At 46.3% G+C, this 24,780-nt stretch overlaps 2 protein-coding genes across 2 annotated transcripts in view; one reads left to right on the top strand and one right to left on the bottom strand.

Annotated features, from left to right (window-relative positions):
- The window catches only part of AGK (acylglycerol kinase), a 38,004-nt gene extending 31,030 nt beyond the window's left edge, over positions 1–6,974 (top strand). Inside the window, exons 13-15 of the mRNA XM_014937317.1 lie at positions 335–405; positions 4,722–4,806; positions 6,515–6,974. Coding sequence (XP_014792803.1) covers positions 335–405; positions 4,722–4,806; positions 6,515–6,652 — 294 coding nt within the window. The 3' untranslated portion in view covers positions 6,653–6,974. The remainder of the gene's footprint in view (positions 1–334; positions 406–4,721; positions 4,807–6,514) is intronic.
- Positions 6,975–7,622: 648 nt separating this feature from the next.
- On the bottom strand, positions 7,623–24,774 carry KIAA1147 (KIAA1147 ortholog). Its single transcript, XM_014937316.1, has 9 exons — positions 24,542–24,774; positions 18,479–18,578; positions 17,374–17,532; positions 16,599–16,752; positions 16,197–16,335; positions 15,597–15,728; positions 15,258–15,408; positions 14,712–14,780; positions 7,623–13,652 (listed from the first exon to the last, which is right to left on the bottom strand). Exons 1-9 carry the CDS (start codon positions 24,765–24,767, stop codon positions 13,457–13,459), a joined length of 1,326 nt encoding a protein of 441 aa, XP_014792802.1. The 5' UTR covers positions 24,768–24,774; the 3' UTR covers positions 7,623–13,456.
- Between the last annotated feature and the right edge of the window lie 6 nt (positions 24,775–24,780).

The raw sequence follows: 24,780 nt of genomic DNA, 5'->3' as shown, positions 1-24,780 counted from the left end.
GATTAGAAATCTATGTGAACGGAAGTAAACTCAAGTGATCTGCTATTAATGCCTTTAAGTGTGTGAAATGTAAGAAACAGCCAAACGTGTGAATCGTTATTTCACTTCTTGCAGTATTTGTTGGTGAATGCTACTGTTGAATAATAATCAATGAGAAATAGCTACCTATAATTTATAATCCAAATCTCAAACTGAGAGTGGAAAAAAGCATGAAATGCCTCTTCTGCCTCCTTTTTGTGGGACAAAGGATTGGGCATTTTGTGAACATATTGCAGTATCACGGGTGTGGCATTTTGAAGTGTTAACTGCTTCATTTCTGAATCTCTTTGCGTAGCGCACTGAAGACTTCATGGATATTTGCGTTGAAGCAGACACTGTCAGCAAAGGAGAGTTTGTAAACAGAGGGTGAGTATGGGAAGGTTGCAAAAAGATGACAGAATCTGTGAGCCAGAACACTAATTCTGAGAAGTCTGCTGGTTTTCCTCTGATCTCGTGCTGCAAAATTCAGAAGCAGAGGACTGCAAAGGGCACCAGTCAGTAATGCTTCATGAGGGTTTCTGATTTTGTTCTTTAAAATTCTTACTAATTTTCTCTTTCTGGAAAGAAGGCAGAGCAGCCTGCCTGGAGTTATTTTAGCTTCTGAGTTTGCTATACCTTTCATCTTTTTCCCCATTGCTGTTGATCGGTGCTGCTCGGATGATACTGTGATAACTGAGTCACACAGACAGCTACACAGACTTATCATACAGACTTATCCCCAGGCTCTTTTAGCCCTGGCTGCTCAGTGGATTGAGAGGTGGGTCACCGAGCTGATATGTTTGTAGTAATGGTACCTGGGATTTTTGAACTCTGATTAGACAGGCCCTGCTTCTAAGTGGAGGCCTTCCTTGACTCAATACCTCTTGTGAGAAATTAGGTCTGAGCTGGAAGAACTTCTGGAAGATGAGAATTTAAACAGGGACTTTTATTAGTGCTGCTTGCATGTGGAGTAAGAAGGCTGCAGGCATGAAGCAGCAGCACATAAAGAGTGAACATATTGCTTCCTTTGTGCTTGGAATGTTGTCTTGTGCTGTGTTTGTTCCTCCTGCTCTCAGCAGATGCAAATCTGAGCTGCTTTTTCCAGCTTTTTCATACAGTCCCACTAGGAAATACATTGCATCTTCAGTGCAGTTTTTTACCAGCAACAGATTTTCCTACTAAACCTGAAAGTTGCCTTTTGCATGTTACCATTTTGTTTGCTTACTGGTTTCTAGTCTTAGAGCTCCCTCTAGTGAAACCAACGGAAAGATTTCAAAACGTTTTGACATGTGCTTGTCATCTGCTCATATGTCTTGTTTATAATACCAAGAGCAGCAGCAGGCCCCTTATTTGAGCATCCCACGAGCCTCAACAGGTACAGGATCTTCTGACCTATGCATGCATGGTAGGTCAGTTACCTCCTGCAACTGCTTCTAAATTGCATTAGTTGTGAAGACCATAGGTTGCTTGGGACTGAAATCTTTGGTTTGAAGGCTACAAAAGGATAGGAGGGGGAGAGTTTCCCATTAAAAGCAAGAGGAATCTGGCCTCTTAAAGGAGGGAGACAAAGGAAATGCTGTGATGGGTTCTTGGATGCTTTGCTGGCAGAAAAAAGGTGGATGAATTTGTGTGATTTGAGGGAGGGGTATTGGAGTGTACACCCACTGTAAAGAGTGTCTCCCATGTGGACTGGACACGCTTCACACAGTAGCATGTCGCATTTTCTGACTGCAATTACCCTGTTATGCAGAAAAAGGCTCTGATGAGAGTTAACATGCCCTGCTGGCTAGAACTAATTAGAGGCAGTACCGAAAGCTTTGAGTTGCTGTTCAAGCAAAGTTCAAAGTAACAAGCTCTTTTGATTAAATAGTGCCCAAAATCTGTAGGTAACAAAGAAAGAGAAGGAGGGGTGTATGGGGTGGGGGGGGCAGCGGGAAAGACTGGTTAGTCCTACAGAGAGGAGTCAGAACAGAAAAAATGTGTTCTGCAGGGCAAAAATCAGGGTGTTCAGAGAAGCTCTTCACTGCACCATGCCCTTTGGCAGCTGGGTTTGAATCAGGCCCATTATTAGAGGTTCCCTATTGCCTAGCACCCATGGGGTTTGTCTTTTGAAATGTGTGAAGAAGCTTTCTTCTTTTTTTTTTTTTAATGCATAGTTTTAAACTCCACCAGAATTGGGTGCTGGGGGGTTGAAAAGATTTTTAGGGAAAATACCTTATCAGTGCAGATAGCAAGGGTGGGTTTTTTTGTATTGAAGAGGGCACTGACACAAGCTGATCAGAACTGATGGATCACACAGAGGAAACCATACTTCCAGTGGGAAACTACCATGCAGGTTCAGGAAAGGGGGGTGTGTGTGTGTCCATCAGAGTGCTGGAGGCAACTGCTGTTGGATTTCAAAGAAAGGAGTAGTTCATCCCCAGGTGTATATAAAAGTGCCCTGCGGCTGTGGATCAGATTTGTGTGAACAAGAGCATCTGCAGCAGGGGTAGAGCTGATGTTTAAGATAAGGTAGGGGAAGAGCAGGTGGTTACAGGGTAGTGCTTACTAAGAAGTGCTGGAGGGAAGGAGAGTGGGGATGGTAGGTGTAGTATCAGTAATCCACATCCTGATAGCCAGCTTAGATTCTGTATATGAAAGTATGAAGAGCTGTCACTGCAGGGCATGAATGCAGTTACCAGCTACGGCGCAGAAGACTCTTTTTTTGTTTAGAGAGTCTTGCTTTGAATCATTTCATATGGGCTGCTTCTGGGGATGAGAACTAGGTTAAAATTGTGTGTGTTATCTGCAGTAGGTGTTGTGGTGCTCTCTCTGCCTGTATTTTTGTGATTCAGCGAATGGAGAGGGATAAAACAATCAATTTGAACTGTTGCTGTTAGGCTTTGGTCTTCCTCCTGTTTCACTTTGTTGTCTTGTCTTGAGTAAGGAGCAGAATCAAATGGAAATGACTTCTGATCCTTTTATACTGGGTCACTAGAGAGGCAATCACTGCAAGTGGAGTTGTGTCTATTTGCTTCTACCAGCGTTCTCCTTTGACTGATCTTTAATCTTGTCTCTTCTGAGCTCCCCTTGACCCCATAATTGTATCTATGGAGAGCCTCGTTTACCTTCGTGGACCAAAAAATCTACTTGCTTACCCGAGTGCAATATCTAGGACCTTGTATGTCAAACTTCAAGCAGGTTAAACCTTAAGCAGGAGATTTTGCTGCTTGTTTGTACAGCGCTGTATAAACTGACAGTATTGCATGCCATCAATGATTTATAATTTATATTGCCAGGAGGTTGCTTAATTCCCTCACATTCGCTCATTAATCTTTTAGTATATACATATTTGATTAAAAACAAACTTTCCACAGTTAATCTTGCTTCTGTCCTTCCCTGCCCTTTCCTTTGGTATCTTAGTTTTTCTTCCTTTGTCTTTGATTATCATCTTCTGTTTCAACCCTCTCTTCTAATGTTCTTTCTCTGGGATTTTCTGTGGTTTTAAGCGGCGCTTGCCTTCCTTGGGGCATAGAAGGCTTGGTGTACGGGGAGTTTCTGACATGGTTTTGTGACTTCTTTTTCAGTGTTTAAATACGCTCTTCTTTTATATCAGTCTACAAAATAGGCAGAAAAGCTGGGGACAGCTGGAATTGCCTGTTGGAGTAATACATATGATAGTTTTGCTGTGCTTGAGAGCTGTGGTGATATCAATGCTGTAACTTTGTGCTCTCCCCTTTGCTGCTTGTGCATTGCTGGCTGGCTGGAGAGAGGCCCAAACTGAGGGGTTACTGCCTGGGGTGCGGCGTACCCTTTGTCAAAGGTCAGCCAAAAAGTTATGTGTGTTTTCGGTCAGGAGGCCAGAGGTAGGTCAGTGTACCCAAGAGCTCCTTGGGAAAAGGAATCGCAATGCGCTGTTCTTTAACAGTTGGTCCAGCGAGAGGACAAGAACCTAAGTCTTGAAAAAGGCCACATGGCACTTGCACAACCAGCTTTGTAAGTCAGGCAGCTGCCTTCTGTGTGCTCCCATTTGACATCCACAGAGGTAGGAAATTAGCAGTTCTGTAAGTACAGTACGTAAATTAGAATCTCACAGGCACCAGAAGAGAGAGAGTAGTTGACAAGAACAAGTATATTATTGGAGTGGGTAAAATGATGATGTTCTGGGGGGTTTCTTTACAAGAATGATACAAAAGCAGTGAGTAAGAAACTTCATGCTGACTGGCACTGATGTGAGAAGAGGGTTTTTTTGGTTGGTTTGTTTTTTAGATGGTAGTTTAGTGGTTCAGTTTAACTAATTCTATCGGGTTTTTTGGTTTAGGGTTGCTTAGGTGGCTGGTAAGTTAGGTGGGTGCATGGGACATAAGGAGATGGTAGTCATTGATTGCATTAATTGTACAGTTCAGCACGTAAATGACAAATGCAAAACTCTGCTGAGGTTTCAAATATACAAAACTGTATGTTCAAATATATTTAGTGAGCCTCCGAGCTGAAGCTGGTTGGAGGTTGTCAGTGCATACTGTTACATGTATTGACTGCAGCAGAAGAGGAAATGTCTATTTTATTTTCTCACAGTTGAACCCACAAATATTTGTGTATGCACGTAACCTCTAAGTTTACCCAATGCACAGTGACTTAGCAACCCACAAGGATGTGTCATCCCTAAAGGTGGCTGTTTCCTAGAGAATCATCTCCTTACCTTACCTCTCTTTTGCTTTGAGCAGAAGTCAAAAGATGCGTGATCCACATACGTGCCCTGAAGGGAGTCAGTGCCTCCAAGCCAGCAGATGCATCTTGCAACTTCCAGAGGTGAGAAGCTGAGGGAGTTGGGAAACTGTCAACTTTATTTCGTCATGCCAGTTCATGCTGCACATTAAGAACTCCCTGCTCCAAATCTGGGAGGTTGGTTACGCTGCCAGTGAGACTCAGTTTCTCAGTGCAGCAACTCAGTCTCTGACTAGGAGACACATACTGGAAAGTGGTCTGTAAACCAGAGGGGAAGCTTCATTCTCTGGTAAATAGTGACAGACCTTTTATCTAGGCAGGGGTGGTGGTTGTTGCATACGCGCACCTTCTTCTTCTTAGTATTGAGACTGAATTCCTCATCTGCATTTTACCCTAGAAAGGATTGTGCTGTAGAAAAGAGAAATACGAGAAGCTTTATGGAGAGCAAGGAGTGTGACACAAGGCAGTGGGGCTCAGATCACCATAGGGAAGTGTCTTGAAACTTTGAATTGATGAGACTAAAAAAGAAGCGAAAACTACGTCCACCTGTGTAGTTTAGATTAGTCTTTTGTTGCCTTTTAGAAAGAAGAGGCTGTTATTGCAGCCTCGGGGAGGACTGTTTCTTATTTTAGCAAGGACACGAAGTCAATCTCATAGATAATTTCTATCTTCAAATGACCTATCATTCAGCAAAAGACTTTCATATTCAGAGAGAATAGAACATGCAAAGGGTGAAAAAAAATCTGTGCCTACGAAGTGAAAATCATTAATAATGATGTCATGATTAGCCAGCATCCTAATACTTCCATCAAACTCGTATCATGGCAGTTTTGTGATTCTGAAAGAATACTCTGGAGTTCTGGGCTTATTACAGCTGTGCAATAAGAGCAAGCCGTGGTATAATACGAGCTCTCCTTACTGCATCTGCTGGGAAGACATTCAGAGTATGTGTGCATGGCGCAAAGCAGTGCTGTTCCATTCCTTAACCTAGCTCTCAGGAACTGGAGGCAGCTCAGATGAGTCCCACCAGCTTTGCAGAGAAGTGGGATATGTTGATCCAGGTGGACTGCTACACCTCTGACTTCCAGGACCTATGCTGCTTTCTGTAATCTGAGCTGTTGTGTACGAATGCAGCTTGGGGGTAGTTTGAGTATCCACATAACGTAGCCCTGCCTTGAATCAAGTGCATGCAAAGCAGTCACCAAATTTGTTTAGATAAAGTCAACCTGCCATTTTGATGAATGGTTTTAACCACTGGTGACTCTATCAGCGTGACAGAAAATGCTCGAGAAGATTCTGCTGCTGAGTAATCCCTGCCCCGTGAATTACTCTGCATCTCATGTGTCAGATCGATACAGTAAAACAATACCAAAAGGTGTTTGTAACGTGGATTTAACAGGGGCTATTTAACAGGCACTTCTGCAGATTAGCTTGTGTCACCACTGGCAGACCAAGATCTAAGTGCATATAATTGTACTTCCAATAGCAAAGAATCCATCAGTATAAACAACGTGGGTCATTAAAGCGTTTAATTATCACCAATTAGCAACTAAGTGAGGTAACATCTTATGCAACAGACTTAAGATATTATATGCAGTGAAGGATGGCTCTCGCTGTGCTGTTGAGACCAAATGGGCTGGAAGGCTTAGGGAGGGGGGTCATCTTGGTCAGCTCAGGACTCAGCTAAGGATTCAGCTGTAGTCTGTTAGTGACATGAGGTGTCAGTATTTCAGCGTGGCTGAAATGATCCGTTTGATGTTTAACCCTGCCCAGCACTGTTCTCTGTACGCAGGGCACCGAGGGATCCTTTGGCATTGATAATGAGGAGTATGAAGCTGTGCCCGTGGAGGTGAAGCTGCTGCCCCGCAAACTCCGCTTCTTCTGTGATCCCAGAGTGAGAGAGCAGATGCTCCGTGCAGCAGTACAATGAGAACTCATGGCAAAGGGGCCAACGTTCACCAGTCTTACTGGTGTCTCTTCAAGGCATGAGAGACTTTTCACTGACTTGATTAGCCCCACCAGACTAATAAGCCATTTGGCTGTTTTTATGCACAAGGTATTTCCAGTGGAAGTAGCTAATCTGGCTCATCTCAAAGGGGTTAACAATGCAAATGCATGTTAACTTTATGGCATCCTTTTTTTTTCCCCCAAAGAAGTCATCAGTGTTCCGTTTACAGCACTGCAGGCTGAGTGCTGTGTGCCAGATGCTACTGCTTTAATGTAATTGTATATTAAAGTAAAATGAAAGCATACTTGTCTTGTGTTTTAAGAGTTTAGGTCTACTTTACCTATGTATAAATCCTGCAAAATCTGGGATCTTGGAAAAATTAATTTTGGGAAATTAATGCGAAGGAGTTCTATGAAATGTTGGAATTGCCACATTAAAACAGGTGGGTGGTTATCTACTGCGTCACAAAATAACTTGGGAGATTGGTGATACAAAGCTTTAGAGGAAGTTTAAAAATTCCCTGCATGTATCTGGATAAGGTATTTGTGTTATTTTTTTCATCTTGCCAGATTCAACAGCACAGAGTTCCAGTTAATAATAGAGTAGAAATCTATTCCTTTGATCAAGTTTAGATATGTTACACAGAAGAGAATTGGAAAAAGTCATCATTGACCCACAGCTATATGAAGTATATATAGAAAGACTTTTTAAGAAGCCAAGTGAGTCTTTTTTTGTAAGTATTTCTTTTATTCCTGTACTAGTATAATACAAATAAGGGCATCCAAATAACATTTTTATTACTTGTGCCTGGTTGCTATTCTTTTTAATGTAAACAGTGCTCATCACTCCTTATGCAGCCTACATTCCCTGGAGCCCTGGTACTGTAATTAGTTTTGCTGCTTTTCTGAGCTTTTGTTTATAACTTGGCTTTAATTGGTGAAAGGAAATATTATTGACTTGGGCAAGGTTATCTGTTTCCCTTATAATAACTTACAAGTTTGCATGATTCTGCCTTGCTTACTGGGAGAAAAAAAAAAAATTGATCCATATTTTTGTCATGTGACTGTTGTTTGTACATAGTCCCCATATTATGCTGTGAACGACTCTTAAGTTCATCTGTTGATTCTTTGCTGTAATGAAAATAAGGGCATTAGTGAATTGACTTGAAGCAGCTTTGTTGGAATTTAAGGACTGCATCCTCATCACATGCTGCTGCAACAGCATCCTCTGCTGGAGACTTGCTAAAGCAAAAATGCTTTGAAAGGGGAAGTAGAGTTGGGTTTTCTGGGTGATGATGCCAGAGCCAAACTGAATGCTGTCCTTCCCTTGACTACACTGTGGAGAAACTAATTACCTAAGCTACTGGGGCAAGCGCTCATCCCGTTCTTGACCAAGACCTACAGGAGTAGAAGCCTGCTAGTTCTTTTTAATAGTTATGCTGGTGATAGGGCCTATATTGTGCTGTCTTCCTTCTGTCCTGCAGCAGTTAATTGGTGCCCAGTGCACCCCTGTGGTACTCTCCAGGAACATGCTGGCTGTGCTCTGCTCTTTTTGCTTGCCACAGAGACACCCCGAACGTTGCTCTGCAGCCGCTGGCTCAGTTGGAGGCGCTTCTCAGCAACTGAGTTTTTCATCAAGCTGATGCTTCTCCAATAAAATTAGCAATGCTTCTGCTCAAGTGGCAGGAAAGACAAGGCAGCAACCATTTCAAAAAGGTAAGCTTTAATTGTATCTAAAAAATACCCATGTTTTAGTAAGCAGTTTCTCTACACAGCCACAGGCCTATGGGAGCAACCACACATCTGCAAGATGCAAACAACATCAGAGCTGTTAGGACTAACAACCAGCCTGCTGCAAGGGGTGAGATGATAAGAACTAGCTTCTGGTTCATCTGTACCATTTTACAGGGAAAATGACTAATTCTCTTCCATAGTATCAGACACACAGCTCCCATTGCAATGGGATTCCTTGCTTGAGGGTAACCAAGAGCTCCCTTCAGAATTGGTCTTCTAAATGGTGCTCTGATGTTAAAATACCAAGGGTTGCCCGAGACACAGGCTGATATTTAAATACTCATATCAGCATAAGTTGAATAGCTTATATAAATACCAGTCCAGTCATTTTTCCCCTTCCTCTACAGTTCAGAGGTCTTCCAGGGTGGAGTGGTTCTGGACCTTGGAATTGCAATATTCAGAGGGGAGGTGTGAGGAAAAAGTTACATAAAATAAGCAGGGGCTGAACCCTCTATCTACAGCGTTGAGGAAAGGGCTCAGTTCTCATGATTCTGTCTGACAGTAGACAAACAGCTTTCTTTGTATGAACTCCAAGACAGGAAGCAGGAGTAAGAATCCTAGGTTCCACTCATGAAAACACTTACCCTGGCTTACTTACTGTCCATTCTAGAAGGATTTAAAATACTGTAACATAATTAAAAAGGAAGGATAACAACCTCATGATGGACCAGCCCAAGGCACCTGTTTATTTAAACCACGATTAAACATTCCCATGTGAATGGCATGTTGCATTAACCAGGACCTGAAATCCTGGTTCGTAGGCATTTAGCACCCTCTATTTTAGACAGACACGTTCTGTTAAGTCACTACATTCCAGTCCCTCACAAAAGACATGTATGTTGTCTTCTCCCATAATCACTAGACCACTAGCTTGTGCAGGGGTGGCAAGGAGGAGTGGAAAGGAGACAGCAGCTGACTGAGAATAGCTGTGATGAATCTGGGTTAGTACATGTGCTTTGTACCTAGACTTTTGCATTGGGTGCTCTGGCCCTGCTATTCCAGAAACCACTGCCTTTCCCCCTCCCAAAGCAAAGCACACCTGTCCCTTGCACAGTCTGTCACCAGGAGAGGGCCAGTGCTACTCCTAGCTTTTTGCCCAAGAACTTTGGCAGCTCTTAGAAGGAGAGAAGTACTGCAGTAGCACTGCTTAACAGAGTAAGCTGTACAGTAAGCTACTTTCCCATGAAAAGGTGATGGGACTTTCTTCTTTCCTTAAGGACGATGGATAGGTGAGCTCATCTCCTGTGACACAGGTGACCATTAGCTCTAACATACATTGCAGTAACTACTTCATATACGCTAGAAAAGAAGGTATTGGTGTGTCTCTAAGACAAGCCTGAACTCTAATTCAGTAACACGCCTTTCTCTTAATATCCATGATAGTTAGTTGTACTTGGCTCTGTGCAGCTTGGCCCTGCAGTGAGAAGACCACTGCATGATTTAAGTGTCTGGCACGGTATCCCTTGTCCAGATTGAAAACCTACCTTTTATTTCTCTCTTAAGCTTTACCCTCCAATCCAGACAGTACAAGTAGTAATAATTCATTACTTAGGTAAACGTTTCTATGCAGCTTGTGTTAAGATGCAGCTACAAAGCTCTCGCTCTCCTGTTTAAACTCAAGCAAGTCCCAACTGAGAACCTTCAATGGCTGTACTACAGCTTTGGTGTTAAGAGAGGAACGTACCAGACTGTGTCTGTCAGGGCACGGGATATAGACATGGTTACTGTAACCACCATTCAACTTGGGCTCTGATCACAAGCAACTGACCAGAGACATCAGACCAAAGAAATGGAAGGCACCACTGTAAAGGAAAAGCACTTCCAATGGAGAAGAGGATTTTTGCACTAATCAACAACATCCTAACTTATGCCACACTTTCCTCCCTCTTTTAATTCAAAATACACCAAGTAACTGTCTCCATTCCAGCTGCTAGTATTCTAAAAAGCAACTATTAAGTGCCAAGGAGGGGATTTGAAATGTATACACTTAAGTGTTTTACCTTGAATTACGTTATCCCCCAGAGAGAAAAGATGCAGTGAAGTTGGTTCCAAACAAACCCAGCCTGCTGAACAAGCCCTTGTGGCCCAAGCTGTAGCCATTTGTTTGTATTATGTACCCAATTATGGCAACAGCAAAAGCAGTATCTATTAGAAAAGTAGCGCAGGTGGGAAGTTCTTGTGCAGCAACTCAAACGAGGAAGGGTTAGGACAGAGAAGTCTTTTTGTTACGTCTTCTGTCTTTTGTAGCAGTCACCTGCCAAGAGAGGCTGTAGAGAAGCAAAATTACAAGGAAGAGCAAAATAGGCTGCAGGCATCCAGCCGCGATGTAGCATGGAAGCTACTTTTACAGTAATCTGCTGGCTTTGATGCTTCTGCACTCACCATACTGCTAGCAACTGAAGACCTGGTTTCTGGAAAGCAGAAGTTAAATAAATGTCAAATAGTAATTTCAGGAGGTTCCGCTCAGTGGGCCCTAGCAGTGCTGTCTAGGAGGCCTAATGTCCTGGCAGCTTGTGAACACAGCGCTCTAATGCAGGGTGTTAGAAAGCCTCTGACTGCAGAGGCCATAGAATTTCAACGACAAATTAAAGCTTTGTTCCTCTTCAGTTCAACAAAAGAACTACTGCTATCAAAGGGAACAGAAAGTCATTAACAGCTGACCACAGCTAAACCTTCAAGAAAGTGAAAGAATTGCTAGAGTTCCCTTTTTTTACATCTGAAGGAAGTTAAGTAAGTGAGAGCAATACAGTGCCAGCTAGATTTCCTCAGTGATCTTCACTGCAGACAGCGTGTTAAAACTAAAGTGGAAGTTAGAAAAAAGCATGGAGATTGTGGGTCACTCTTAGGCTAGAGGTGTCAATTTAAAAACAAAGACTTCCCTTAAGGAAAGGGACTGGTCTTTCCATTAAGTGATATTCAGCCTTGTTTTGTCCTCTTGCTCGATTTTTTTTCCCCAACCTTCTAAGTGATGTATGTTACAGATGTGAGCAACTGGCAATATAAGCAGCAGCATGATTTCTCCTGTACAAAAACATCTGAAGCCCTGAAAAAGCAGGCAAGGGAGTGACTGCTCAGAGACAAGCAGGTCACAGGAACATCATATGCTGAAGCTCATAGCAATGAACTGCGCAATAAGCCTTGAGAGGTCCCTGATCCCACACCTCACTAAAACCTCTGAATCCACAGCAAGCAGAACTACCCTTTGGCTGCAGATAGATTGCCTTCAAAGGAAAACCAGGACATGCCAGCCTCCTTCCTTCCCAAGGGAGACAATCTGCAGAGGGCCTACTTGGAGAACGCTTGCTTCACCTGTTTTAAAAAGAATTGGCAGGTGAGACTTTGGTGGGTCGGGCTCTGTCTCATCCTATGAAATGCGAGGATTAATGCATACATCAGCTACAGTTTGCATTTCTACAAACTGCTGAATGGCTCTAAGGGTGCTGGAAGTCTATTATGGTAGAAGCAGGAGCTAATTAGCTATAGCCACAGTTCAGGAAGAACAGTTAGCTTAAAGCTGATGCTACTACTGCCTGAAGGATTTAGGGCAAAGCAGTATGTCTCACCTAGAACCCACAGTACCATTCTTGGATTTAGCAGGACGAAAGGATTACTCTTACAGGGATAGCCTTCCTGGAAGGAACCACTGGCCCTGCATGAACTGAATCCTAGTCTTTCCACAGCACAAGAATGAGAAACACCGTTCATCTGGTTTCACAGCTTCTCTGCTCAGGGAAAAAAAGAAAAAAAAAAAAAGGCTTGCTGTTAGACAGTGCTTCTGTCTGAATTGCTGTGCCAGTTAAGAACACCAAGCCCTAAAGGAACTGCTGGCAAACTGCAAAGCTGGTCCAGCTGAAGAGTCACATACTGCTCTTGGTCTCACGTAAAGCCAAGGAGAGCGGCAGGCAGTGCTGAAGGCTGCGTGACAAAAGGAGGCGCAGAGGCTCAGCAAACAACATTAAAGCAAAAGAGTGATAAGTACTACCTGCTAACAAAGGAAGGGCTAGTGACATTAGTTAAAGCATACTTATTGAACCCAATCCTGCCCAGCACCATCTGAGCTGAGGCTGGAGAGCGTAGCAACTGCAAGGTGGCTCAGTGATGTTGGCCCCTGTTAAACAGGAGACCGTCTTGCTGGTTTGAAGATTTTGAACCAAAGCAGCAGGTGTGACGCAACTGAAAACCAGAGGAAGTGGAAGGAAGGTTTAAGTAGAGATGGTGCTCTTCTCCAGCTATGAGATGGGTAGGTACAGTCTTTGCCAGTTTATACCACCTCAAATGCTGGAAGTGAAACTGTGCTGCTCCAGTAAGTAAAGTCTTAAGATCCTGTAGCACCCCCTTATCCCAAACTTGCTTCTGTCATTGATGAGGAAGGGTGACTTTATTCCAACTCAGCTGCTAAAAGTTGGGTGAGGGGTGTTTAAAGGAGTCCTGGTTTTTATCATTGGTTTGACTGTCCCTACCAATAAACGTGGTAGGACAGGAGATGTTTTATGAGACTGGGCCACTAACAGCCTGTGCTGAAGCTCTCTTCAGGCCCCAAGCAGAGGAGGAGATGATAGGAGGGTTTTCAAGTCAAGTCTTGAGAGCTCAGCTACAGCATTTCACATTGGTCCCCATCAGACAAAGTGCTTTCCTGAAGTTGTCAGCCCCCAGGTATCCAGGCTAGGCCAAAACCTAGCTATACTGGCAACAGTGAGGATTGGTGCAAAGGTGCCACTGGTCCTATCTAAACAAAATAAAAAGACACAAATGAAAGAGAAAGGGGAGACAAAAACAAACAACAACAAAAAAACCTGGAGGAGGTACTCATTGGCAAGTTGAGGGGGAGAAAACAAAATCACATTTTGTTTTAAAATTATAAATATTCTCCATATAAAGTTATTAAATAAAATTAGATCCATCCAGTGGCTGTGGTGAGTTCCAGTGATCCTCCTAAGCAATGTCTGGTAGTCTTTAAAAGTGATCTTTGCTCCTCATCTCTCTTGCCCTCAGTTTAAGTGCAGCAGGGGTTGTCAATGACTAGCATAACATCAATGCCATACACTTCCAGCAGGTCCATAAGGAAACTTCGATCCCCTTGGGGATCCAGGCCCATGCCTCGTGCGTGGTCAGCTGTCAGGGTCTTGTCCTGGCTGGCCGACACCTCCATCAGCGTCTGAAATATGCGGTTGTTCTGCTCCATGAAAAACCTACAGGATAAAGTCAGCTGAGATGATGGCACACCAAATAGGCAGCAGAGCCCCAGAACTGCATTTAACCCCCTTTAATCGTAGATCCTTGTTGGGTGACACTTGAGTAGTTTTCCGTCTACCCTATGGATGACCCAGAATAAACAACGATAAAGCAGTAGCTTGTAATTTACAGTGGTAATTGTGTCTGGCCAATTTATGGTAGGCATTTCACTCTGCAGAAGCAAGCCACGTTGCTAATGTGTACTTTGTGGTAACCAAGTGGGTACATCAGACCTACAGCTCCCATAATGCAAAGGAGACAACAGTGTCGTCACCCATCTAGTAACCCACTGGGTAAATAAATTCTCCATTACTGGCACACAACACAGCAGTGAGAGCTACTTCTTACCTAGTGCTTTCCTAGGAACTAGTGTGCTCAAAAAGAGCTGTGACTACAGCAGAACAGCCCAACAATCAGAGCTCTGATCCCAGCTTCACCCCATTGCTTCCCACCTGCTGCAGACTGTACAACAGCAACAGGCAGTGAAGGTGGTTGAGGTGTGGTTTTCATCTAATTCCCTACCTCAGACTTTACACCCAGTTCTGGTTCCTCTGTTTGCCAACTACAAAGCCAGCCACATCAATGGGCCAATCCCATGCAGGTCTTCTCTCCACCCTGTACCTCCCCCAGCATGGGACAGTGCCTGCTTCCCACAGCATTGTCCTTTCCTGAGGCAAATGTTCTGGCATGAAAAGTCCTATGGTTCCTATGTTTTCAAAAATGGGAAGGGATTCTTGCAATTCTAACTGTGTTTTAAAAACTCCTTTCTCCTTCCAGCACTTAAGAGACCTGAGTGAAGATTAATATGGCTTCATTTGGCTTCTCAAATTGAAAGGAAATGATCTGAAGATTAAGAGACAGTTTGGTTCATGGATCCCAAGGGGAAGACAGCTGACTATGGAATTAACATTAACCACTGTGTTTCATAATATGCCAAACCAGTGCAACATGAAACCAGTGAAAGAGGCTCCCTAAACCTAACAGTGAGCAACTAAGTATTGGAGGAAGCCACTCACAAGATGAAAAGGTCCTCTTCACAGGAGCTACAGTCTTCACCCACTTCTTGAGAATACATTAACATCTGCCTGAGAGAAGAGAGACAGATTAAATGCACATACCTACAGTGAACCTCAAAGCATTAGGAGAAGACAAGGATTACAACTAAAAACTTCACATCCATTTCTTGGAGACAAATCAGATTACCACTGTTGCCCCGATATCTGAGGTAACAGGGTAGTCTTGATAAGATACTGGGCTGGGAATCAGACTGTGCTTTCGGTTCTGCTCCTGATCAGTGGTGAACGAATGGTGAGTCACAACCTCTGCTTCTCTTCCTGCCTTCTACCTGCTCCATCAGCTCACTGGCAGAGGGATCATATGTGTGCAGAGTGCCCGTGGACTCTCATACTAATCAGTTACAGCGAAACCAGAATCTCGAAGAGATGAAGCAGTGGGAAACTTTGAAAATAGTAAGACAAGAAAGAAAGTACAAAGGAGCAGTGTCCTCCTCATCCTACATTGCACTGCTCTCCTATTAGGGCCACCCAGATGTCTATTATTACCTCTGATCATTGAGCCGTCGGTACTTCTCCTTATCAGCATTGTTAATTTTCAGGAGTGGTTGCAGATGTTCGTGATGGGTCTTCACGTTCTGGTTGTCCACATAGACATCATAGAGATCCCGTTTCTCCTCAAAGATCTTTTCTGTTGTACCTGCCAAAATCAGAGAAGATTTTCAGAGTAGCACGTTGCTGCTTTCCCCGCAGACCAACTGTTCTCTCCTGCTTTCGTAGTCACTCCGTGCACATCCTATTTCTCATCAGTTTTATGCCACACTCTGGTGTATCAAGACATTTTGCAGCCTGAAGTTAAAAATGTCATGCCTAATCCATCATACTTACAGGCCACGTACGAGACTTCTGTCTCCAGCATTTCTATGTCTGCCACATTCACATAGAAGAATGGTTTGGACTCTGGGACAGTTCCTCCAAGACCAGGTAGAGAAACATTGGCAAGGCAACAGCAGCAGTACACTGTGGACAAGAGAAGTACATCCTGAGATGCTTTCAATATTCCTTTCAAGGGCATTCTGAACCCCGCTTAACCTAGTTCTGCATGCTTCTATGAAGACAATGGCTATAGCTTTGAAATGCCCCTGAACACCAGAACTTCTCCAGTGGGGACATCCCTTTTTGGATAGCAAATAATCAGTTCTCCCATAGGAATCCCATGTTCTAGATCCCACAAATTCATTCAGTACCTTATTGTCCTGTGTTGACAGGAACTGTGTTTGACAGTGCCAGGAATCTCCTTATCCTAAAGGCCTGAAGAAAAGCATTTTGTAGGAAATGGGTAAATGCAGGCTGAAAGGTATCTTCGCAAGGAATGGCTGTGATGGATTTTGAAGATCTGTACGATGTCTATCCCCTCAGTACCCACAGGCTTTTCTGCAGTGCTTCAGCCTACTAGATGAGAGCTCTGCGGTGTCCCTGGAAACGTACCTCTATAGCAGACAACTCCAACTGGGGGCGGTGAAAATATCAATATGCGCTTGCGCAGCAGGGCAAACTTCCAGAGGACAAGGATCTGCTCCCCGAAGAATTTGATGAACTGAGACATACAGCCAGCAGGGTGTGTGATCTGCAGGTGGAGGGGAAGGGAAGAAAACAGCTCAGAGGTGACACAGGGACACGTGCACAGATGCTAAGTCTAAATGTGGGAGCAAGACCAGCACACAGCAACGAGAGAGCACTGCAGCTTGTAACAGCCCAAGTAGCAAATTCTTCTCTAAAGCAGCCTACCAAGCACTGGAGTGTCTGCTTATATAAAGAAGTACAAGACACCAGCAAGGAGCAGCATCAGTGCACTGCACGTTCCTGCAAGCCTCAGAGCCCCTGCCTCACCTTCATCTCCGGGTACATGTATCTGTGGATGGATGGCAGCCAGTGGACAGGTTGCTGAGAGGTGGGGGTGCCCTTGCCGTCAGGGAGAACTCCTTTCTTGTCATCATAGAATGCCTCTAGATGGGAGTAGTGCCCTGGCATCTCCAGCTGGTGTCTGGAAAAAAAAAAGGGAAAAGGTGACTATCTGTAGTGTTTCCAGACTTTATGTATTTAGTGCCTCATTCCCAGCCAACATCTTCTTTCCTAGATAGCAAAGGAGCCTGGGGTGCCTCAGATGCACAGATATATCCAGGAGTGCAGCCAAACCATCAGGAATAACACCAGCCTTCAGTGCAGCCAGAGCACAAGGCAGGACTGAAGGAGAGAGCGAGCTGATGCACGCATGGGAACTGTTCTAAACTATGCTCAGGTAGGAACAGCTTTCCCTTCTCCCACTCCCTTAGGAGCCTTTTGTGAGCCCTTACTAAAATGGTTTTCAGAAGGAGAAAAGAGGAACTTCTTGTCCTCTCAACTCTCCCCTTGACACTTCTGTCCCCACAAAATAAGTGGGGTTTGGATAGCATTTGACTAGCCTGTTAGCAATGAACAGAGACTGCTGCTAATAAGTTCCTATTTCCTTCCTGTTGTAAATCTTTCTGGAGAAGCTGTCATTTAATGAAATCACAAGCTGAGTGTTGTAGCCCAGTTCTCACTTGCACCTAAAACCACTCTCCATTGAGGCAACGTTGCCTCTCCCAGGCAGGGAGCAGCCGGTCCCATTCCCAAGGGGACTTACCTGACCTGGTTCTCCAGGAAGTGCATGTACCGGTAGAGCAGGGTGTAGGAAGGGGAGAGAATCCCCACAGACTTCATGCGGGCACCACGCTCTAACTCACTCTCCACAGGCATGTTGGCAAAGCAGGCCAGGCCAAAACACAGCCCTTTCCGGAAATAACTGGGGACAGACGTTGGACAGAAAGGTTAATGTTAAAAAAGGGGCGGGGGAAGAAATAAAGGTAACCGACCACTAAAAATACCATTTGGGAACAGAGTTCCTTCTTTAGGGAACCCCCTGAAATCCCACCCTGCTATCTGAAGGGTTGAGGGCAGGCCTTGGGTGTCCTAGGGTGTCCTAGCCTTCTCAGGAAGAATGCAAGACATTTAAGACAAGAGTTGTCAGTGTCTCTACCACTAAAGCCCCTACCAGCAACGTCACGTTCCTGATAAAAGACGCAAGTAAGGAAAGAACTTGGAAGGAAGACCAACAGAAGATGCAGGACCCAGTGAACCCAGTGCCCTTCCTCCAAGGAGGAAAGGTGCCAGCACATGGAAGCAGACTCTAGCCGAGTGCAAGGGTAAGTTCACATGCCTTTGAGAAAGTAACTGTTACTTCTGACCAAGAGGAATTGCGACACTGCAACTCATTGCAAAGCATTGCTGCCTTGCAACACCGGGTTCCTAAAGGGATGGGAAGGGAGAAAATTCCTAGCACTGAAAGAAGGAGCTAGCGGAGAAAGAAGTGAGCAAGAACTGTTTATCACAACATTTAAAGAATCCAAAGGCACTGGCAGAATTAAAAGCCTTTTTCCCAGTCCAGTTCCTGCAAAATCCTTCCCGTTTGAGTTCTGCCGTTCTCTCCCTTCACCTAGGCCTCTGCTGACAGTCCAGCTGACCTTCACCTCCAGAGCTGTCATAGGGCAGATCCCACACAGCCAGCTGGTACTTGATATGATGCTGAGAGTATCTGAAGAGTGTCTTTGGCTCAGATAGATAGAGTTTAGCAGCACGTTTATGCAGGAACTTAATTTGATAGATGGTGTTTTTTCTTGCATGCTCTGAATTAAGGGATGGTGGTGTAGATGTATAGCTAAGAAGAAGTAATGTAGCTCAGACATACTCACATGAAATCTGACTGGATTTTGTGGGACCCACTTGCCATGGATTTGAATTCCACACCTTCCAAATCAATATCTTGGGGTAGGCACCACTCTACCATGTTGCCTGCAGAGAAGCAAATTTAATTGAGTTAACATGGACATAGTACGCATTTCTAAAGGTCAAATGCCAGCATCAGCAAGTTGGTGCTTTTCCATCACTGGGATGCTAGTAACGGTGCAGTAATACAACTCCTGAACTCCTAAATTGTCCCAGATGGTAGCTGACATACTATACTCCATATATTTCTTGCAAACGTTTCTTGTTGCAGCACAACACCCAGATATTGCAGAACTTTTTGAGCCATTTCTGAAGCTATTGCTATTTGTGTGGGTTTATCCTTTATAAGCTTAATGACAGAGCAGCTACAGTTTTAGCTGACAGAGCATGAACTAGGGTGTTAATGCTCTTCCACTCAGACTGTCTGCCTGAGTATCTGATAAGAACCCAAAGTTGCTGCTCTTTAGGATGGGTTTCTGTGATGGCTCATGCCACCATCAGCAACCTCCTTTGTCTTACATTTGGCAGGGCTGGTCAAACAGAAACCCCTAAGCCAGCGTCCCAATCATCACAGCTTCTCCCTGGAACCTCTTAGGATTACTTTAGGATAGGAGGAGTTAGCTTGAAGCTTTATATGGAGGCTGAGGTCATCCAAGTACTGCAACATGTTTGTGCATGCTACAATAACCAAACAAAAAAGCACATAAACTCCAAGCTAGATCAAGATTAGCAAACATCTGTCACCTGCCAACCCAGCCAGAAAGCATGCCGTTGTTCAGTGGAAAAGGCCACCTGAGAAGCCTGATCCTGGGACAGATGGTATCAGAGAAGTCACAAAAAGTCCCTAAAGCTGATGAGATCCTGCCCTGCCACTGGCAAGTTTACCAAGGACAAAAAAGGGGAACTTCTCATGCTTTTCCATGCCAGCATTTCAGAGCCTAACCCGCTCATCTGGACGCTCCCCCTGCACTGAGATGTGCTCCAGGTTTACCCACCGAGTTCCTGTTCTCTCTCAGCCTGCCCATAGCAACAGCATTTGAAGGAATGTGACTTTGGATTAACAACAAAGCAAACAAGCATCCCTCAATGTAATGCAGTGGCAGATGCACCCTGAAGATGCTTTGGGGTGAGCATCCCAGCTGTGCTTGCACGGACGAGCGTACATTTGGAAGGGCCTTACACGCCGACGAGACTTTTAGGGCTATTTCAGCATGAGGCCCCATTTCTGAAGCCTGTCTGTTGTGTCGTTACTCATACTGCACGAGTGTATGCATATGCACTCTCACACAGGCATTGGGCTTAGCTGCTGGCATTTAAATAGGCTATTTTTCTTCTCTCATACCGTATTCAGCAGACCTCCCCCAACCCTGCCTGGCAAGGACTTCAAAAAAAAAAAAAAGAACAAACCAGAAAACAACCAACACCGTTAAGCGTGGCAACAGGAGAGGTTTTTGCATCCAACTACCCACTTCCAGTCCACAAGCAGACCTCTCTGGCTGGGGAGCCAGCAGCAGCCTGGTGACCCCAGGCACGGCTCTGTGCCATCGCAGGCCAAACCACACAGCTCCTGCTGTAAGTGCCTTCCTCCCAGGCGTGTGGAAGGCTGGCAGGGACAGCCAGTGACATCATGCCAGCCCGCGCGGTCCCCTGTAGGTTTTTGCATATTATATATAGACGTTGGCTTTTGTTGTTTGGGGGGGGGGGGTGTTGTGTGTGTGTTTGGTTTTTTCTTTTTAAAGGCACAAGACCCTTCTTTGAAGGAGCAAGGAAGTCAACTCTTAAGACTGTTGCCTCTTAAGCACAAAACCATGTGTGAAGCCAGATCTGCTTTTAAGTCTTGCATCGCCGAGAATCACTTATTGATCATTACCAATAGGTGAACAGATCAATATGCAAGAGCCCCATCCAGCACAGGAAACTGTTTGACTTCGTTCAATTTAGTCACAAACACGACCGTCAGGGAGAATGTCCACCACAGAGGTGTTGAAGTGGACACGGCCCGAAAAGTGCCCGTTCTGCAGCAGTAAGTCAGGAAAAGCCACCCTGGAACAGATCCTTACCCTACGCGTAACCACAAAACCGAGTCACATCTCACACAGCTATGTTTGGTTGGTTTTTTTTTTCCCTGGGATCTGTCACAAGGAACCCACACCTGCGCTCCTGGCAGCTCCTCACGCCACCTTGCCCTATGGACGTACGGGCGACGTGGCAGCCGGAGAACAAAGGCAAAAAAAAAAGGCAGAAAGTCAGCGTGGTGAAACAGTGGAGCAAACAAAGGAGAGACTTCAGCTGCGATAGCGACTGCCAGCCTGCCCGAGGAACCGGAGGAGGGAGCGATGTTGTAGAAAAACAGGAAGCTTTGCCCTTCCCCACACAGAGAGCAGCTCTCGTGCGCACGGGAAAGTTTCCAAGTGAGAGTCACCCAGGGTTAGAGAGCGGGCAAGTGGTTTTGCTGACAGAGAGTCAAATCTGCAGATCTGGAGATGTCTCAGGAGCTATCTCCCAGCTCCAGGCTAAGTCAGAACCAGCACTCTCAGTTTCTGGTGTGCAAAGTTAAGAATATTCTCCCTCTTTCTGTTGTATTTTCTCTCCCCTGGATTTTCACATCCTTACAGGAATGATGACGGCACTAGAACTTGGTGGTCATGACCTAGCCCTCCTCACCATTAGATGTTTCCCAAGATCTTTAGGGTCCCCAGCTGTGCAGTGCCAGGACACTAGAAGCACCAAGTGTGACCTAGGCGTCACACCAGCTCCACTTACTGCCTGGAAGAAATGCGGGACAGAAAAACAGCACATTTGCATGTTCATTGGTGCAAAACGGTTTACTTCCCTCTCTTCCCTCCTTGTCTCCCTCCACTACTCACATCACCCTTTAAATCAACACTTTGTGGGACCTCCACAAGGTTGATTATCATCATCTCCATCACCGAAAAAGGGCCAAGAAGGTTCAGCCTCTTTTCAGCCTCTGATCTGACAGAGTTGATGTGGCCACGGACTTTCCTTCATCTTTATCTCCCTCCCAAAGCAAAATTTATCATTCTACTTTTTTCACTTGCTTTACCCAAGACAAGTGTTAGTCTTGGAAAGCACACGTGCTCCAACCTAATGCCCAGTAAGTCACACCTACCAGATGTGTCCCCATGGTTGTCCAAGATAGTGTTGGGTCTTCTGTCCTACCTGCCCAAGGGAACACCTGTACTTCAGCAGCCTCGTTAAAGCCCCTTGTGACGATGCTCTTTAAGGGGCAGTGTTTTCACAGACCCAGTGCTCACGCTCTTTGAAGTGTCAGAGCATTCCCAACTCGTCGCTCCCTGAAGGAGGGGACTGCCAAGGGGCAGGGAGTAATGACAAGATGGCACGGTTGGCTCCTGGGCTGCCACCATTCTGCACTTCATTTACAGTTCACTTTCTGCATTAGTGCAAGAACAGTCATCATAATAACGGTGAAGAGAGCTTCTCAAGTGCACAAGGTTCACCAGGCTGGAGGTGAGGACAGCGGCACTGATTCAGAAGCTGCCTCTGGCTCTTATGTTTGTCCACTCACACGAGCATCATCAGAGTCCCAGGGACACTGAAATCCTAACAGTCACCTGGCATGTGATGAGTTCCCTTCATGAACTCATCACATGTAACTGCTAGATAAGCTGAGCTTGTCTGCTTCAAGCTCTTCTAAATTTAGGAGGGAAGCTGTTATGTTCTTTATTAGTGTATTCACCACTTCAGCTGAGAGTAAAGCATCCCTGCTTGCCTGTATTTGAGTAGACATGAGTTGGTATAACTACCTTCTGCCTTTCACGTGCCTGAGCAAGCTACCAAAGGAGGTCCACTGTGCTTTTCTTGGGCAGGATCAAGCAGGTTTCCAGCTCAGACACTGACTGGGTGATCTCCTCTAAGTCACACACAAGAACCATGTACCGTTGTGAACGTTAGAGAGAAGTCCCTCACACCATCTGATGAGATGGACCCAGGAATTCCCACATGCTCTTCCTGACCCTTGTGAGTTCACACCACTGCAGCTTCAAGATCTTTTTTCCAAGTCCACATCCTCCATAGGGCACTTTGCCCTCCACTTGTGAAGCTGACATTTGCTGATGTGTTCTTCACAGTCCCACCATGCTCCTTACGTTCAGTATCAGTGCTGAATAGCAGTGGGAGGTGAATCTTCCTGGACTTGACAGACTACTCCAAGGCTGCTGACACCGAGCATTAGCTGCACATCAGATGTGAGAAGAGCTGTTTCCCAACTTTCTCTGGACTTCATTCAAAGCAACAGCTGGTTCAGGCAAACTCCTGAGAAAGCTCTGCTTTCTGCCAACCAAGAAAATCTCACCATTTCATAGAAGGCATATGCTCTCAAATTGAAAGACAACCTGCTGTTGCTGCAGTCATCCGGACTCTTCCGTGTTTTGGATACTTATGAGAAACACCTCCCCTTTCCATCTCCTGTTGGAAAGATGACATCCAATCTTATTTTGAATTCTGATGAGTCAAGAGCCTCGGACCTCCAGACCGAAGACACCTCTCACTGGTGCAGTATGAAACAGGTAACTTCTCAAAAGGCTTTGGTGTTTCAGGCCACAGCAGCTGTGCTGTTCGGCAGTGTGCATTTCTGACACCACATCACACCTGGGGCTCCGTTCTCTTCACTGCTTCCTTGGGATTTTCAGTTCAAGACCGGGATTCGGCCTTCACTATGGGGGCCCTCTTGCCAGCATGATGTCAGTTACCTCCTCCTTCCACTAGAGAACCCCTCCAAGCTTCACAGAGCTCTTTCCTGCCTCTAGCACTTATGTTACGGATTTGCTAAGAGGAACGAGGACCTTGCTCCCACCAGATCCAGATGGGCTCCTGCATCTCCCAAGCTTCCTAAACTTTCCAATTGTACCATGACTTTCTGCTATGCCCCACTCTTGCCTCTGCACCCCAGGTTGGCGCCAGGCAGCCGAAAGACCCAACAATCTGTCTCGGGACATCAGATCCCTAAGCTTAGTACCCGTGTGAGCAGATGGGAGGTGGGTGCTAACTTTCTACCTGTGTCATAACATCCCGTTTCCTGGACGTGGCTGGAGCAGCAAGACTACGAAAACAAACCTAAGGGGTTTTCTGAAATGCTGATTTGCAGACCTGAAATGAATGACCTCTGTCAGTAAAAGAAGGGATGTGACACCAAAGTCCGACAGTGCCATGGCAGTGAGAGGTGGAAAACCCGTCCCCTTGCCCCTCTCCTCTGCCCTCCTGGGTTGTAGCACTTCAAAGCACCAAAGGTCCCAGAGATCCCACCAGAGATCAGCCTCTAAAGACACAGGTCACCAAGAAATCCATGCCTGAGCTGTTACTGCTGCTGGGGGTCATGCCCTGCATGTCTGCTGGATTCACACCTGCCAGACCCACCATCCCTCTCTGGGAGCTGCCGGCAGGTCCACGCCACCCCACAGAGGCAGAGGGATGCTCTCCAGATGCTGCTAACAGGTTGGTGCTCCCCCAGGCAGCGCTGGGCAGAGGCTGGGCCCGAGTCCTGGGTGCCCTACGGGTCCATCGGGGGTGCCCTGTGGGTCCATCGGGGGTGCCCCCGCTCCAGCCCCAGCATCCCTCTCCCGCGTCCCGCTGCGGGGCCGAGCCACCTCCGGCCCTGCCCGGCTCGGCGCCTTCCTCCTCCCGCCACGAGTTCTTCTCGGCGGGATGGAGATCAAACGCAAAGCTCCTTATAACTCCGTTTTTGGCATTCCCCCCCCCACCCCTGACTCCCGGTCCCCCGGCGATCCGCGGGGAGCCCGGCCCGGGGGGACCATGAGGGCGGGCAGTGAAGCAACGGTCTCCCGTGGAGGACGGGGGGGGGGCGCGGAGGGCAGCTCCGGTCCCGCAGGCCGCTTTCCACCGGGGGTCCGGGGAGCGGTACCCCGCGGGAGGAGGGATGCGAAGGACCGGCAGCCCGGCCCGCATCCATCTTCCGCCCAGCGGCACCGGCAGCCGCAGGCCCAGGCCCAGCCCGCACCACCACCCCCCCCAAACCCCGCACCGCCTCTCACCCGTGCGGGGGTCGAAGGTGACGACGAAGACAGCCACGATCTGATCCTCCTCCGCTTCCACCCGCGGCGGCTCCCCCGCTTCCGCCGGCTCTTCGCCGCCCCACCGAGCCCCCTTCCAACCGCCGCCGAGTCGCCGCCCGACGCCCGCCTCAGCCGGCGGCGGCGCCGACGCGGCGGGGCCCTCGGCCCAGAAGAGCAACGGCGCCTCGTCTCCCCGCTCCACCATGGCCGCGGCCCCC

Source organism: Calidris pugnax, unplaced genomic scaffold, assembly GCF_001431845.1.
Source record: "Calidris pugnax isolate Ruff unplaced genomic scaffold, ASM143184v1 scaffold1, whole genome shotgun sequence".
Taxonomy (NCBI): Eukaryota; Metazoa; Chordata; class Aves; order Charadriiformes; family Scolopacidae; genus Calidris; species Calidris pugnax.
Note: the sequence above shows the minus strand (reverse complement) of the source record. Positions and strands in the feature narration are given on the sequence as shown.